The sequence below is a fragment of the Aspergillus bombycis genome, assembly GCF_001792695.1.
Source record: "Aspergillus bombycis strain NRRL26010 chromosome Unknown contig00130, whole genome shotgun sequence".
NCBI lineage: Eukaryota > Fungi > Ascomycota > Eurotiomycetes > Eurotiales > Aspergillaceae > Aspergillus > Aspergillus bombycis.
Genome location: NW_019170132.1, coordinates 23,212 through 39,412, shown reverse-complemented (window position 1 = coordinate 39,412; position 16,201 = coordinate 23,212). Strand labels below are relative to the sequence as shown.

Sequence of the window (16,201 nt, the reverse complement as noted above, 5' to 3'; positions counted from 1 at the left end):
TCGGTGTCACAATTGAATCCAAATCAAACCACCTTTCAGTGATAATGCGCAGTAAAGGGCGGCCGAAGGGTTCATACATAGTGAATCTCAAAAGGATAAACCTAGGCGGGCACCGGTACTGGGCGGGTCTAGTGCTTTAGTCAGCTTCCCATCCTATGCTTCGCTTATGGTTCTGGTAATAATCTGCGGGGCCAGATGGTTAACCTCTTTCCTCTCTTCGACAACCTCAGAGTCATGGCCGTCCTCAGAGCCCTTCTTGAATCGACCAAATCTCAACTTCCTTGCAATCGGCGTTATGACAGGAATGTAGCCATGCTTCTCATTATACCTCATACAGACATATGAGATAATAATCACCACCCAGTAAAGGTTGTAGGATAGCACTGAGCCATAGGTAGCGGAATTAGTCCACCCAAACAGAGCATTGAAGATACCCCAACCACCACCGCCGCCAAGCTCTGGGTTACAGCAGTTGACGTGCCAGACACTCTGGCGAATATCGTAAGATCCAGGGCCTGAGCCAGTCTCCGAAGCATCTCCCCCGATGACATGGTTCCAGGTATTGTTCTCCAGGTACCAGACAGCGCGGGAAAATAAGCCTGCCGCGACCAAGTAGAGGAAGCAAGTAGATATAATCAGGAAGTATTGTAGGGAAGTGGAGCTTCCACCCCTGCAGCAAGATTTGTTAGCCACCGTCAAATGATACTACACAGCCTATGATGTTTGGAGTGGACAGGATGTAATGCACAAGACTTACCGGTACATCACATAGCCTACTGCAACACCGGCCAGAAGACCGCAAAACACGGCCAAGGGAAATGAAGACGCTGGCAGTCCCAGTCCCACGCCACCGACATAAACAATAGCCTCCAGTCCCTCACGAAGAACTGTAACGAATGGTAAGATGAACATGACATATTTCTCGGACCAGTCCTTCAGACGGCCCATCATGGTCGTAGACTTTTCCTTTTTCTCCAAGGCACGGGAGAGCTTGACGCGCCATTTCTCGCGCATTTTGTTCACACGCAGAAGCCCCGCCCCCATGATGGAAATGATGATGGATGCTATGAATCCAAAGATGCCTTCCCAGATATCCTCTGTGTTCGTAAAGGTATCTTTTTCCAACCCATAAAAGGCGCCGATCATGCCTGCACCGATGCATAGACACAAGAATAGACCTAGACCTACTCCACACCATACCTGTTAATGTTAGCAGGCTATTGTCTAACGCGGTTCATGGTAAAACTAAGTGCAAAAGACATGAAGAAGGAGAAGTACCTGAATTCGCAATCTCTTCAGAGCTGGCTTATCTCCTTCAGCACCCAAGGTTTGGGTAAGAAAGGCAAGAAGCACCGATACAATGATGCTACTTTCGAGACATTCTCGGAAGCAAATGAAAAAGACTGTTCCTGGTCAGTAAGGCTCGTCTTATACAAAAGTAGAACTCAAGACGTATTGATGAGAGTTACCAGTGACTGCAAAGACTTGATTCGCCATGTTGACTTCGAGTCTGAAGACCTATTTGGTTCATGAGGTGTGTTTATCCTGGAGGAACAGACTCGTCTGACTTATATACTAATAATTTGGCCTTCATAGACCAACTCCGGAAGCTCTCGCATGCTTCCATTGACGGAGTCTAACCCGGCAATCAATCATCCGATAGCATTGTGACAGTCAAGTCGAATCTCCACCCGTGCAAGTCAAGGATGACAAGGTCAACGCGTAATGAGAACTCTTTTTCTTTTCTTTCCGGTGGATCATGGCGGCGAGATCCGCCAGCCCGCTAAGTGTGATACAAATTCCCTCTTGCAATTCAGGATGGAACCATGAGGAGGACAATAGCTGTTGCCAAGGGTCTAAATCTCGGATCAGATAACCGTTTGTAGGACAGTGTGCATCAACTTCATCTCCAGGGGGGCTCCACCCTGAAATATCCCGTAATACCACTGCCATGTATTGAAATTACATGGACGCGGTACACGATAGCAGCTATGGGTTCATAAACATGTTTCTTGTGTTGCCCTTGACTTATTTAAGACTCTGCCCATGTGAAATCCAGTTTTCGGTCTCTACTGATCCCTTAATTTCCTCATCAACAGCGAACTAGTTAGGATTCCTGCTTTGTGGACAGAAGGATGAATCTCCTCTCTCTTCTGTCACTTTCGGCCATCAGCGCCATCGCCTGTGCAGAGACGCACGTCTTCGATTGGAATATAACATGGGTGACGGCAAACCCTGATGGACTGCAACCTCGCCCGGTGATTGGGATCAATGGCGAATGGCCACTGCCTCTCTTGAATTTTACCAAGGGCGACAGGGTTATTGCCAACGTGAGAAATCAGCTTGGCAATGAATCTACCAGTGTTCATTTTCATGGCTTCTTCCAAAATGGCACGGCTGAAATGGATGGCCCGCCTGGCGCCACTCAATGCAACATTCCTCCGAATGAGACAATGGTGTACAACTTCACAGTGAGTCCCGTCAAGTTTGATGCACCCGATACACACTAACGGCGATACAAGCTTGATCAATCCGGTACATATTGGTATCACTCCCACACAAAGGGACAGTACCCCGATGGCTGGCGTCAAGCTTTGGTAATTCATGATAAGGAGGACCCCTACATCGGCCAATATCATGAGGAGCGAGTTATTACTCTGTCGGATTGGTACCACGATGAGATGCCTGGTCTTCTGAAAGAATTTATCAATGTTGCCAATCCAACTGGCGCAGAGCCGGTTCCTAAGTCTGCCTTGATGAATGATACACAGAACCTGACCGTCCCAGTTGAGCCTGGCAAGACCTATCTATTCAGACTAGCCAATATTGGTGCTTTTGCAAGCCAATATTTCTGGATTGAGGATCATGATATGCAAATTGTCGAGGTGGATGGAGTCTGGACAGAGCCAGCCACTGCGTCTATGATCTACCTAGGCTCTGCACAGCGGTATAGTGTTCTTGTCACGATGAAGAATGAGACAAATGCCAATTACGCCATGGTCGGCAGCATGGATACAGTAAGCACGACCATATGCAAGGGGACACCGCACAGAAAGAATGTGTATAAACTAATACGTACCAGGATATATTTGACACCCTTCCCTCGGATTTGAACTACAATTCTACTGGATGGTTGGTGTACGATTCTGCTGTTGAGAAACCAACAGCCAAGTCGGTGTCTGAGTTCGACTTCTATGATGACTTTGAGCTCGTTCCTTACGATGGACTAGAGCGGTATGGTGATGCAGATATCACTGTGACTTTGGATCTCACCATGGACAACCTTGGTGATGGGGCGAACTAGTAAGCTACTCCTCTCCTTCTCTTAGTGGGTTTTTGAGTATCCGAAAAGCAATATACTAAGCTACCCACCAGTGCCTTTTTCAATGGAATCTCATATGTGGCGCCCAAAGTTCCAGTTCTGTACTCTGCGCTTACGACCGGATCCGCCGCGACAGATGCCGCTATATACGGCACAGACACCAACGCATTCGTCTTAAACAAGGGTGACATCGTCGATATCGTCCTCAATAATGATGATGACGGTAAACACCCCTTTCACTTGCATGGGCACAACTTCCAGGTCATCTGGAGAAGTGGAGATTACGAAGGCCATTTTAACCCGGACAATGTCACCTTCGCATCCGTACCCGTGCGGCGTGATACTTTGATCGCTAAGCCGATGGGTAACTTTGTCGTCCGATTTAAAGCTGATAACCCTGGTATGACAAAGCTATGTTACAACTTTAAGGCAGACTTCTTGACTAATACATGACCTTAAGGCATTTGGCTCTTTCACTGTCACATCGAGTGGCATATGGATGCAGGACTGGCTGCTGTGATGGTCGAAGCTCCGTTATATCTGCAGGAGAACCTCACCATCCCACAGAACCACTATGATGTTTGTAGCGCAAGCGGCACTCCAACCGAAGGTAACGCAGCGGGAAACACTGAGGATTTCTATGACCTTACAGGGGAGAACAGGGCCGTTGCGCCGCTCCCTGCCGGCTTCACGGCACGCGGCATCGTAGCATTGGTTTTCAGTTGCGTGGCCGCTTTTGTTGGTTTGGCCTCCATAGTGTGGTAAGATTTCATAGCTATTTTCTGGAGTTAGGAACCATCGCTAACAAGGTACAGGTATGGGGTGGCTCCTATCAAGAACAGCCGCATGTTGGTTTAATAATGCTGCGGAACGGGGTGAGGCAGTGACGCCCACTGGAATAATTACATAGAATACATTAAACTAGTTCTGCTCATAGTCAATTTACATTCATGTCTCACTATAGCCACCATATATTCCATTGCCTGATTATTAGAATCCAAGATTGAAAGTTACACCTACACTTTGTAACCATGCAATGGTCAAGCTATGGCACTTGGTCGGAGATAAATGCCAGATTATCTGCCCGTCTTCACTCCGACAGCGCCGGAGAGAGAATACTTGCTAATAGCCGAAACTCGACAACTATGAAAATATGGTTGACGCTATTCCCGCCTGAATATCAGATTGATAGCTGCCTTCCGTTCCACTCGGAGCAGTGGGTCGCCAAGATCACAGCTCGCAAACCTGACCAAATCGGGATGGATGTCCATTTCGCGCATAATCCGGGGAATCGCCTAGTGGCGGAAACCTTGGGAGACGCGTAGGGGTTATTGTCTGATATCCCGTATTGTGTGGGTTCTACTACAAATCTCCACGGTTAGTGATTGCCACAGCGGAGACAGGGAAGAGCCATTGCAAAAGAGTATATACTTTCCGAGCGCAATTTCTCTTATCAATCTAATCGGATACACTATATGGAAGAGACGGAAGTTCCCCGGCGCATATTCGACTATACATCACACCACCAAGCGAAGATTGGCTTTCGACATTGCTGTAAGTTAGGACAAGTATGACTCAGTTTATCACGCAAATGTGAGGTCGTACGGCCTTGTTAAACCCAGTATATGTGCTGCGATTTATTGACTTGGACATAGCTGTGCAAATTTCATAGGCTCTTTGGAGGCTACCACAAGAGGAACATTAGATGTTTAGTCGGAGCCTGACAGCATACAGAATGCCTAGTACTCTGTAGTTAGTACTTGTATACCGAAGCGAGAGACTTGGCATCACTCAACTTTTTCTTAGCAAGTCTAGCCCACAAGTAGCTTGGGTAAGCAAAGATGCCAAAGAACAGTCTCGAAGTCTTGGCTACTCTACGGTTTGGATGGTCTGTCTTCTATGCTCTTGATCCGCCTGTTGACCGAGACTGAATGTTCACTTGCCCTAGAAACTGTTCTGTACTGTCAGTACACGTTTCGTAAAGTGGGCTCCTTGGCAGGAGCTTAGCTGTAAGGCTTGACTTCGTGCCAAGAATTACAATAAACACCACTACTAAGTGGGTCAGATCATGTATATTTGCTAGGAATCATACCGGAGCATATTGCAGACTCTTCGCTGCGGCAGGCTGGACTCATAATAGCATCCTGTGCTTCCATTGCCAAGGCTGAGTGGATACCCTGCTGTAGCCAGCATCTGCCGCACAGCAAAACTTGGCAAGTTCTTGAGTCGGAAATTAGATGGTGCAAACTCGGTAGCCAGGATTGATCCTTGACTCAGCTGTGCATAGGCTAGCTTCGCTTAGCGCCTCTTCTCACATACGGTGCATGCGTATATCATACGTTGGGCCATAATTCCGTGTGAACCATGTCAGAGAGAGTATTTTCTCGGAGCTGGCAGGGTCGAGATGCCCCATTATCGGAGATACAGACTAACTGGGAGTCTTGTAAATGCAATCCTTGGCTTCCTGGCCCCTCTCATGTCGAAAGCGCCACAAGTGGGGGAATATGCGTATCTGGTGGGCTTCCACGGATACCAATAGTCATGGGCCCTCGTCCAGCCAGTGACTTCTAGTTACTCTGTAATGGACACCACCAGATATATAATATCCCGAGAGGATTCTTCCTTCAGGAGAAAATCATTGTCACGATCGGCACAATGCACCCCGGAGCTGCCTTTCTCGCACTGTGCTGGGCAGGAGTCCCAGTCCTTGCGGGACAAGGAGAAAGCCATAATGCCGCTGATAGTTACGATAAGTACTGTTTCTATTCCATTTATACAGCCCTTTCGGAATACACATTTGCTGGGAGTACAATTTTGGCATCTTCCCAGGACGGTGATGGGACTAGCCATGGAAGCTCTGATACCTCTGGTGATGGGCAATCCCCTTCATCAATGGGGCAAACCTCTTCGAGCAATCAGTCCTCTTCTAACGCGCAGTCCTCCGCTGCAAGCGAGCCCTCATACAGTAAGAGATCTCTACTCCGCCGAGGACATAAGGGCAGCTCAGGAACCTCCACTGGACCATGCAATAGCACCGTGGAAGTCACTTCGATGTATGCGAGTGCAAAAGCATGGTGCAGCAAGGCTGAACTCAAGGCTACTATTCCATACTGGCAGAGTCTCTGCGAGCAAAATAGCCTGACCCTCATGGACTTGTCCGAGGTTGAGGCCAACGTTACCGATACGTATCTGGCGTCTCTACCCACCATCGACCCGGAAATGAATAGCACCTCGATGACTGGTACGATTGAATCGCCAGTTCTACTTAGCCACGCCTACTACAAGAAGGCTCATAAGTCATACGTGCGTTTCGTTTATCCCACCTTCTCTTCCTCGTCTTCTGACCCATTCCTAGGTTACTCATGACTTTGCTCTGGACAAAGACAAACGGTTCGGCTGGGGTCTGATGGGATACTGGGGAGGCATATTGGTCCTGGGCATGATGGCCAAACTGATGGGTTCATTGTCTAGCCAACGGCGGCTGGGCACCCGCCGAGATGCGGAGTCCAGTATTACTTTGCTACATCAGAAACAAATTAAGCCTAAGGCTGTCGCGTCTGCGCTGCATTACCTGCGGACTTACTTCGTTGTCCCTGCCAGTTTCGCTCCAATCCTGCCCCATCACCAACAGCTTTATTACTGGCATACCGTTCCGCGCCGTCTGGACCTCCTGATAGTTTTGGGATTTTGGGCCCTTTGCATCATCCTTGGCTGTGTTGACTATCAGAGCTTCTCTGGGAACATTGAGTACGATAATCTAAACCCCGAGAACCCATATATCGCATTGGCTAACTAATAGCTCCTAGGATGTCAAGTGTATTCCAACAGAACTGGCAATACTCCTCCGATCGCACAGGTATTCTGTCGTATGCTTGTCTTCCCTTTCTATGGCTATTTGCTGGACGCAACAATATCTTCCTTTGGGCGACAAGCTTCAGCGTACAGTCGTTCAATATCTTCCATCGTCATGTGGCTTGGGCGTGTACCATCTTCGCGATCATTCATTCCATCAACTACAGCGTTGTCTTTGCATACTATGGTGGGTGACATACTTGTGATGAAATCCAGGCTGTACTAACAAGGGTATGTCTATAACAGACGGCAGATTCCAAAGTGTCTGGATTCAAGAGTACTGGTACATGGGAGTGGTGGTGAGTGGGCGGCAGTGTTTGACTCCGTTTGAGATATTTCCTTACTAACTCCCATCTAGGCCACTATCCTGATGTCTTTTATGCTTGTTCAATCTATGACCATGCTGAGACGCATTGGCTATGAGACATTTCTCATAATCCATATCGTTTTCGCAATTGTGGTTGTGTATGCTCTTTTCCGGTACGTACCCGTCCTGCGTCATTTACCCCTGTGGCCATCCGCACTAAACTAACCTCTGAACTGTTTAAAGGCATACCAGTTTTGACGGCACCAAGTGGAATGGCTATCTGTGGCCCATGGTGGCAATCTGGGGCTTTGATCGGACTGTTCGTCTGGTCCGGATAGCCTACTGCAATCTCAATGTCCGGTTTGGCAAACAATTCGTGTCTACCACCCAGTCCACGGTACACTACTGCGAGGCTGGCGATCTCATCAAGGTTACAGTATGCCCTGCATCAACGACGCTTACACCACGAGCTGGACAGCATTATTATCTCTATCAACCTGTTTCTCTCAAAGGGTGGGAAAACCACCCGTTCACATTAGGCGCTTACATCTTAACTCAAGATAAGCACGCTGAGCAAGGGGACAAGTTAATCTTCTACATCCGCCCCTATGATGGATGGACGAGGCGACTTCGCGATCTTTGCCGCCAATCCCAGGTGGACGTTCGTCTCCCACTCTTGCTTGAAGGGCCCTACGGATCTCCAGCTGCTCTCCACACATGCGAGTCCATTCTGATGATCGTTGGTGGTACCGGTATTGCCGCCGCCGTGCCATATCTCATTGAACATGTCTCGCGTGCGAAAGAAGGAACGACAAGAACGGTCCGGATCCAACTAGTTTGGTCTGCCCGGAGCACAGAGATGTACTCTCAGGTCTTCTGTGATGAGCTAAGCACCCTCCTCCACCATGAAGACATCACCACGACCTATTTCTGCACCAACAAATCCTCATTGGGCCTCGAAATGAAAAGTGGAAGTGGTGACGGCCTGGCAGAGAGCCCAACAAGCTCCACATTAGACGACAAGGAAGGAAACATGACGTCGTCCGTACGAAACGGAACCGTTCGGTTTCTCCCTGGTCGTCCTGATGTGGGCGGTATTGTCAAAGCGGAGGTGCAAGAAGCCAAGGCCAGTTCTGGCCGACTGGCAGTGCTCACCTGTGGTCCAGCTCAGATGGCGGATGACTGTCGGCAAACGGTGTATGAGGTAATGAAAGGTGGATTCCAGGACATTGAGTACCATGAAGAGGCCTCGGATGGTGATGCAGGTTTATTTTCCGGCAGATCACGGTGGGGGCTACGGCAAAATTGATTGATAACTAAATCGATTGATTAGATAACGAACAGGAGGGTTGATCACCGGAAGGATCAGAGGCATGCATGCAACGTTGGCTATTGGGTTAGTTACGCTTTCATCTTGATAGACTTTTGTTGCCCTATAGTCAGTGATAAGAAGGGCCTTCTTCAACAGCACACAACCAAACATACAGGCCGTTGTCTCCTGCGGTTGCTTATCTGTGCCGATCTAGCCCTTACTATATATTTCGTACGAAAAGGTATATGCTGCAAATTGGTGCTGATAACTCCCCTAAGCAAATGTCAGCCGAATCCATAGTTCCATCAACTCTGTCTCATTATGCCTCTTGCTTTTCCCAACCAGTAGATGAACATATAACGTAGTATCCGTAGCTTCCCAGGGCTGACAGCCTGTCCCTGTAGGGCGAAGCAGGGCGGTCAAACACGTGTGGAAAAAGGAGTCGGCCGACTTCCGACTCCAACTTGTGGTTCTTTTCCTTTTTGTCCCCACACTCGGTACGGACTTGCAGGAATCACGGCAACAGTTCGCTTCGTTCCTTACTTTTTTCTGCTATCTTTTTGTCTTCCCTTGTGTGGTGTCTCTGATACTCAATGAGATTGTACCTCGTAAACTACCATCTACCACATAAATGGTTTTCCCAGGAAGGCGAAGTACCGGCTGCTTCGTTTGTCGCGAGCGGAAAGTCAAGGTGCGTTGTTGATGGCGCAGGGTCGGCTACAACCATTGAGATACTGACGGCTAATCCAGTGTGACGGTGCGCGGCCAGCATGCGCACGCTGCACCAAGTTTGGGAGAAAATGTATTGGCTATCCCGACTCGTTTAAGTTTCGACTCTACGACAGCACGTCCTTTCAGAATGAGGCTTCAACCCCACTAAGACCTGGACATGTCCGAGCGAACCCCGCTACGGTCCAGGAAGGGAAACGGAGGGATCCATCAGTTGGAACTGCGCAGGCCACAGGCCATGATCACCCAAAATCACCCTCCCAGTCGCAATCGCCATCCGTGCCTCAGTGTTTGTCGATTGCTTCCTGGGAACTCTGGCCCTTATCCTACTTCTTTCATCAACATGTCCTTATCGTCCATAGATCTCCCTGTGGCGGCCATCTGGCGTTCCTACCGGATCTCTACCGTGACAAGGGCTCTGAGCCCTGCCTCAAGCATGCTGTGCTTAGTGTCGCATATCTAACCCTCTTTAATTCCAACCGTTCTCACTTCCTTTGGACTCAAGCTAGGAATAACTACAGCACCGCCTTGGTGGCCTTAGCAGCGTCTTTAAACACACCAGAGTCAGCTGCTAGAGATGAAGTATTTGCGGCCTCCTTGTTCCTGAGCATGTTCATCGTATGTCCTTTCTACCTGAAGTCAAGGCCTCGCTGAATGGTAGGTTAACAATGGTTTAGGATTTAAGCAATGAAAGAAAGAACTCGTTGAACGCTCACATTCCCGGCATCCACGCGCTGATGCAGTTACGGGGAGTCGCCGCTTTGCGTGGCAAATATGGTCGGGTTTTACTTGCATGGGCCTTTATGCAATCGGTAAGTTGAATGACCAAATTGTCAATGTTGGCGCTACGAAGTTCTAAAATAGTACACGGTTAGCAAATACAAGCCATAGCCAGCAACGACTTCGGATATGGTTGCTTACCGGCACCTTTGAGTACGATGGAGAACCCCGACAGCGTCTGCCGTGCTGGAATTGTAATCAGCATGATCTCAAAATTCTGTGCATCTGTTCGATACTTCAAAGAGTACATGCAGTTTCAGTTTCAGAGTGGCTGTGCATCAACTACTGAGCCGTCGTTCGAAATGTTAGAGCAAGCAGGCTCTATCATGAGCCAGATCGACAGCTGGCACGCTCGGCTTCCACGTCACTGGAAAGCTAAGCTGAAGGATGCAACGCCTGGTGGTCTTCCCAAGGAACGTATCTCAGCTTCCGAGGATCCTTGGACGACGTGTTTTGTAGCCATCATTAGTGCGACCCACCTGTTCTTCTACCTGCAATTTCTCGAATACTGTGAATGCGTCACTCCTAACCTGGAAGCCCTGAAGGCGCTTCCAAACGAAAATTCAATCTACTGCCCACTATATGGTATTGGCGGTCGGATTCAGGATTCGATCAACATCATATGCTTATCGGTGTCATATGCACTGGGAAGCATGAACATACATGGGGGGTTTGAACCCTTCCACAATACCAAGCACGGAATTGGGTACAACCTCCTCTGGCCTATGTCGCTTGTTGCGACCTGTCAATTCGCCATGACCGAGCAAGCTCAACTTTGTCAGCGAGCACTGGCGTACACCTGGTCGACAATGGGCCGTGTCGACAGCTCATCCTGAACCAAAGTCTTGAAGAGAATGTGTTCAGCTACTCGGTGAAGCTTAACCACCAAACACCTGTCTTCTTGATAGACTACTCGAATTAAATTTTGGTCGTCTTTGTCATATGATAGCACATTGACTCAGGGACAATCGATACTAAGACTATGCACCCTGTGGTGAGATAGCCTCTTGGCTGAAGCGGGTCGATGGTGGGATTTTCGTCAAAGAGTACTATCGCCCTCGTGCCATCAATCCTCGGCGATTCCGCTCGCCTGAAGTTGCCGAAATTCTCTTATGGCCATGTTACTGTGAGCCATGTATGAGATACTACCCAACAGGTTACCGCCACGTTTTGACGTCCGCAGTAGCCGCAGCACAGGATACCTTGAAGGCTTGACGCTCCTGAAACAATGTAATGATCAGCCCTGAGTTCTTCCCGAGGTTGATAAAACAAATGACGAAACTGACATTTGTTGGCCTCTGCCAAAGAAAAAGAAACGCAGACTACTGTTCCAGAACAGCCGACCCAACCTTCAGCAGGGGTCTACCACCTGTTGTTCATATGATTTTGCGGGCTGGGCTGCGGGGCAGTGGCGACACTGAGAGGGCCAGTACAATCTTAAGAGAATCTTGGGATGTCCAGGTATCAGTACCCTGCGTCATGAGTGGGAATCCCTACGCAATTCTAATCTTTCTCCGCCACCCAATGTTATCTAACCTAAGTAGTCAAAGGGTAAATGATGGCAGATTAAATCAGAGGACTCCACACGCCAGACACAGGTTGCGTTTCGGAGACTTAGTGGATTCCCTTCAAGGGGCTAAGATCTACGGAGGTATTGGTTCTCCAGCAACCTACTTAGTTTGTTAATCCTTTGAGTTATAGCCATATAAGCTAGGCACTATCCGTTGCTGAAACCAACTTTTCGTCCACTCAATCATTCATTCCTTACGTTCTGTCACTCGTTTGATCTGGCCCTTCTACCTTCGCAATGTTGTCACTCCTTTTCTTTACATCTGCACTTGCGGCGCCCGCACTCAATAATTCGTCGTCTTCGGTTTGTGGCGCTGGTTCCTCGACCGGCACATATACCATCCGTGCGAACGACACCATTTACTCCGTCGCTACCACTCTCAATCGTGGGGTCTGCCCACTGGCGAGGTACAATCACTTATCTGACCCCGAGCTTCTGTATCCCGGCGAGGTGCTTTACATCCCCCCTGAAGCCTGCAACACCGACGCTACCGACACCTCCTGTCTCCTCAGCCTCGATAATTCGACCACCAACGATTGTATCTTTGGTGGTCCCCATACATACCGCACCTTTGAAGGCGACACCCTCCGCAAAATCGCTCTGGGCAAGTTCAATATTACACTGGAGGCCCTGGAAAGTTCTGTTGGTCGCATGGCGGGTGTTTCGTCACCCGACGAAACCATTGAGCCGGACACATTTATCAAGCTCCCGCAGTGTAATCCTAGCTCGTGTGGAATAAAGCCGCTCGAATACGTTTGGGGGACGTACAAGGATCTAGCGGAGGAGTACGGAACAACGCCGGGGCAGATCTTTGCTTTGAATCCGACTTTTAATCACAGTTCTACGGGACCGGGCGTGGGGGATGGATTACGTTGCCAGTCAATTGCGGACTAGACGGGGAGGCGTATGCCATTGTTTCCTAAGTCTTATGTATCATAGTTTCGACAGAAAGGTAGCGGCTCAACGGTCTGATTGACGAACAATCCATAGTTCAGGCGGAGAAAATAGATTATACGTTTCAAACATGCGATGTATACCCAAGGACGACCGAGAAGAACACGCCAAAACAGGCATGATATGCGCCCAAGTCGTCGTCATAACCGACGACCCTTTCCGCATTGCGTTGAGAGCAACGAGCCAAATGTTGTTTTTCTCCTCGGCCATCAACGCGGGCTCGGGGGAAGTTACCCGCAGGAGGGGGAGTTTGCGACAGTCCCCACCTCAAGTTGCCCTAATTGCCGATGATCCACTGCGACTCCACCGCGTAGTCGATCCATAAGCGATAATCATTCTACCAGGCCCGCGTCACGCTGTGGAGTCTCGAGGAAGTCGTAAAGTCATGTTCCTCTGATATGATCAGTGGCTAGCCATGTCGGCTTCCGGAGTAACAGCCAACTGGAACTCGGGTATGAGAGTAGTTAACTGCTAGAGATTGATATGGCAAATATGAACTGTTAGACAGTGGCAGTTCTTATCCCTCCAAGTCGTGTACTATTGTAGAGATGAGGGTATTAATGTACCATGATAGGTAGCATGCATCTCTTTGTGTAATGCATTCCATCTTCTGTGCCTAACTTTCGCAATAACTTCTACAGCAGATCATATTCAACAACCATCAACTCAAAATGGGTGTAAAAAAACATGCTATTTATTGCGATGACAGTATTTCCCTGATTCACAGACACAACTACATCCCTCATGTCAGATAGTATGTCAGTCCCATACGGGCCCCCAGTAATCATTCTCCCCTTGATATGCCTCGTCATACCTCTGAGGCCGGGGATGATGATAATCCTCCCGGGATCCTTGCGGCCAAATGGGAATGGCACAGAATTCATCGTCGCGGTGCCCACGACACTCCTTCCACACCGTCCAGTCCAGATAACCCACCAAGTCCCGAATAGTAGAGATCATAGCCTGAGGATCGGTCTCCTTCCTGACCGCCATTAATGTCGAGCAGATCCGGTGATTGACAGCGTACAATGCCCTGTGCGCCAGGCATGAGTTATCATTTGGAAGTGGAACGAACTGCGTAGAGCAGAGTTTGATAGCCTGCTCGTCATCTCCGCTACGGACATCGATGAACGGCGCCATGAGGCGGTCAATCTGGGCGACTATAAATTCGCGAACGTCAGAATCACCGCGATGATGTCTCCGCCGCAGGAGACCATGTATAAAACGGCCGTATTTCTCAACAATCAGGTCCGCGACAGCCTGCCAGTTCACGGAGCGGTCACTGGGGTCTTTCGTCACGACTAAATGCGTCAAACCATCACGAATGGGTTGTAATTCCTCGGGCGACAAGTGTGTCAAACGCGGCAGCGTGCTATCTCCAGGGAACAAGTCGAGGTCGTAGCTATAGGCTGTGACAAAATGGTCGTAGTTCACTCGAACCCGTTCACCACCGATACCATGGAACCGAGACGTGACTGCTCTCAGCAGCTCCCCAGGCTTCCCCTTCGGCTTCCCTTTCTCCTGCTTGTGTGGTCCCTTCGTGACACCAGGTTGTCTCACCTGAGTTACCTGCACAGGTACCAGGTTTACCTCAGGATCGCATAGAATGATCTCAAACCCCGCAGCCATGCGAATGACGCCATCGACCCGTCCTTCCCACTCCGTCTGCGCAAGACGACACACAGCCCTCGCCCGCTGATCTTCCATTCCAACCCCGCCGTGCAGGGTATCGTTGAACAAGATCCGATCCTGGGAGTCCAGGGTGCCGATCTGCGATTTTCCCGCGGAGGTCCCATCGATGTAAACAAGGCGCAGCTCCTTAGCGGTTAAAAAGGTATGAAGGAAGCCTGAATCATCCGCAGGTGTATCCTCTGCCGCCATCGCATGCTGTAGATGTTGGTCCGGAAGCATAGACGGAGACGGTCGTCTAGCCGGACGAGCAAAGACCATCGCATGATCAGGTTCAAAGGCCATCCACCCGATCTTCTCGATAGGGTCTGGCCGGGCGTTTCCGTGATAGAGCTGGATGCCCTCGGGGACGGTGGCCAGGAAGAATGTCATGCCATTGTGATGAAGTGATGAGCCCCACAGCCGCATTGAGGCGTGAATGGCGTTGAAGATATGGTTTGCATTGTGCATGGCAGCGCTGCCAGTGAGAAAGAGGGCTAGCGTTGAAAGTATATTATTTGCATGCATGAGGATGATAGAGGTGAGGTGTATATTGTGTTTGGGATGGATGCTACGGGCCATAAGTAGATGGTGCAGCAATGTCATATATAAGCTGACACATAACACTATTGTTTACTCAGAGTAGTCTAATCTACGCCTACGCTTAGGCTTCTTTTTTCTATTTTATCCATTTTTTTGTTTTCTCTTTTTTTTTTTTTTCTTGCCCCCAACATCGCCTCTTTCCGTGATCAAACCATGGAATTCCTTAACGCCGAGCTCGGCATCAGATTCGGATATAGAAAAGAGAAGCTACTAGTCCATTTACAGTAAGAAATATGTCCATCCATGATGGATAACGAGCATAGTATTGCAAGTTTAATCGCTGCCAATCATGTATGCATACTCCTTCCCTTCGCCTTGGAATATGCCCTTACTGAGATGTACATAAATTAGACAGAGCGAAAATGATGCGAGCACTCACTGTTGCTGATAGCGGTTTCTAGTGTCAGTTCCCGAACGACATCTTCAGACTTGAATGGACCGACGATAAGCTGCTACGATATATGAGTGGTGACTCGAAACAAGGAAAAATGGGAAAATGGGCTACATCTGTTGCAGTACAGTTGGCGTTCATACACGTATAGTGTATGTTTTTTTTTCTTGCTTGCTGGTCAGCATAGAGCCGGCTAATTGCCTCAGACAGAAAAGACTACAGACCGTATCCACATAGCAAACGAGCGTAAGGATATCAGACACAAGTACCCGTTCAAATCTATCATGATCACTAGTAATCAAAAGCTTGCTCTCCCTCCATATGGCTATGCACCGGAGAAGCCACCCCATTCGTTAAGATCCATCGCTCGATATTTGAAACAGTGATGTTTGGTAATATCACAACCCTGGAAAGTACCGCTCGCTCCGGAATGGTAGATCGTGCCGCAGTATATGGCAGTCGGATGATCGCCTGCCGCCAGAGTGTCAAAAACATATATCGCCCGGAATTTGTACGGCTCCTCGTTTCCGCCTGTAAAGATGCCATGCTTGAGAATAGGAAACTCTCTCCGATTGGGTTGGTCGTTCTTGTTGCACTCCGGATGTAGAAATTGAAAACCCTCAATGTTCCCGTACTCATTTGGATAGGGATAGTCTTCGCTTGGCTCGTTATAATCAAGTCAGTGCCAACCGCAGTTTGATTAGTTACATTCT

At 48.9% G+C, this 16,201-nt stretch overlaps 6 protein-coding genes across 6 annotated transcripts; 4 read left to right on the top strand and 2 right to left on the bottom strand.

Moving 5' to 3' along the window:
- Window positions 1-153: 153 nt before the first annotated feature.
- On the bottom strand, window positions 154-1,497 carry ABOM_010518 (FTR1 family protein; the record flags this gene model as incomplete). The annotated part of the gene is made up of 4 exons (XM_022537646.1): window positions 154-670; window positions 764-1,200; window positions 1,279-1,403; window positions 1,470-1,497. 4 exons carry the CDS (start codon window positions 1,495-1,497, stop codon window positions 154-156), a joined length of 1,107 nt encoding a protein of 368 aa, XP_022384518.1.
- Window positions 1,498-2,135: 638 nt separating this feature from the next.
- ABOM_010517 (multicopper oxidase) lies at window positions 2,136-4,180 on the top strand (the record flags this gene model as incomplete). The annotated part of the gene is made up of 6 exons (XM_022537645.1): window positions 2,136-2,471; window positions 2,523-3,017; window positions 3,083-3,303; window positions 3,376-3,722; window positions 3,783-4,083; window positions 4,138-4,180. The coding sequence occupies 6 exons, from the start codon at window positions 2,136-2,138 to the stop codon at window positions 4,178-4,180; spliced, it is 1,743 nt and encodes a 580-aa protein (XP_022384517.1).
- Window positions 4,181-5,977: 1,797 nt separating this feature from the next.
- Window positions 5,978-8,834, top strand: ABOM_010516 (ferric reductase family protein; the record flags this gene model as incomplete). Its single annotated transcript, XM_022537644.1, has 7 exons — window positions 5,978-6,625; window positions 6,678-7,069; window positions 7,129-7,361; window positions 7,421-7,473; window positions 7,533-7,654; window positions 7,725-8,737; window positions 8,815-8,834. 7 exons carry the CDS (start codon window positions 5,978-5,980, stop codon window positions 8,832-8,834), a joined length of 2,481 nt encoding a protein of 826 aa, XP_022384516.1.
- Window positions 8,835-9,424: 590 nt separating this feature from the next.
- On the top strand, window positions 9,425-11,138 carry ABOM_010515 (Zn(II)2Cys6 transcription factor; the record flags this gene model as incomplete). Its single annotated transcript, XM_022537643.1, has 4 exons — window positions 9,425-9,484; window positions 9,544-10,140; window positions 10,200-10,334; window positions 10,398-11,138. 4 exons carry the CDS (start codon window positions 9,425-9,427, stop codon window positions 11,136-11,138), a joined length of 1,533 nt encoding a protein of 510 aa, XP_022384515.1.
- Window positions 11,139-12,109: 971 nt separating this feature from the next.
- On the top strand, window positions 12,110-12,766 carry ABOM_010514 (uncharacterized protein; the record flags this gene model as incomplete). The annotated part of the gene is made up of 1 exon (XM_022537642.1): window positions 12,110-12,766. The coding sequence occupies one exon, from the start codon at window positions 12,110-12,112 to the stop codon at window positions 12,764-12,766; it is 657 nt and encodes a 218-aa protein (XP_022384514.1).
- Window positions 12,767-13,585: 819 nt separating this feature from the next.
- On the bottom strand, window positions 13,586-15,022 carry ABOM_010513 (uncharacterized protein; the record flags this gene model as incomplete). The annotated part of the gene is made up of 1 exon (XM_022537641.1): window positions 13,586-15,022. The coding sequence occupies one exon, from the start codon at window positions 15,020-15,022 to the stop codon at window positions 13,586-13,588; it is 1,437 nt and encodes a 478-aa protein (XP_022384513.1).
- Window positions 15,023-16,201: the final 1,179 nt, after the last annotated feature.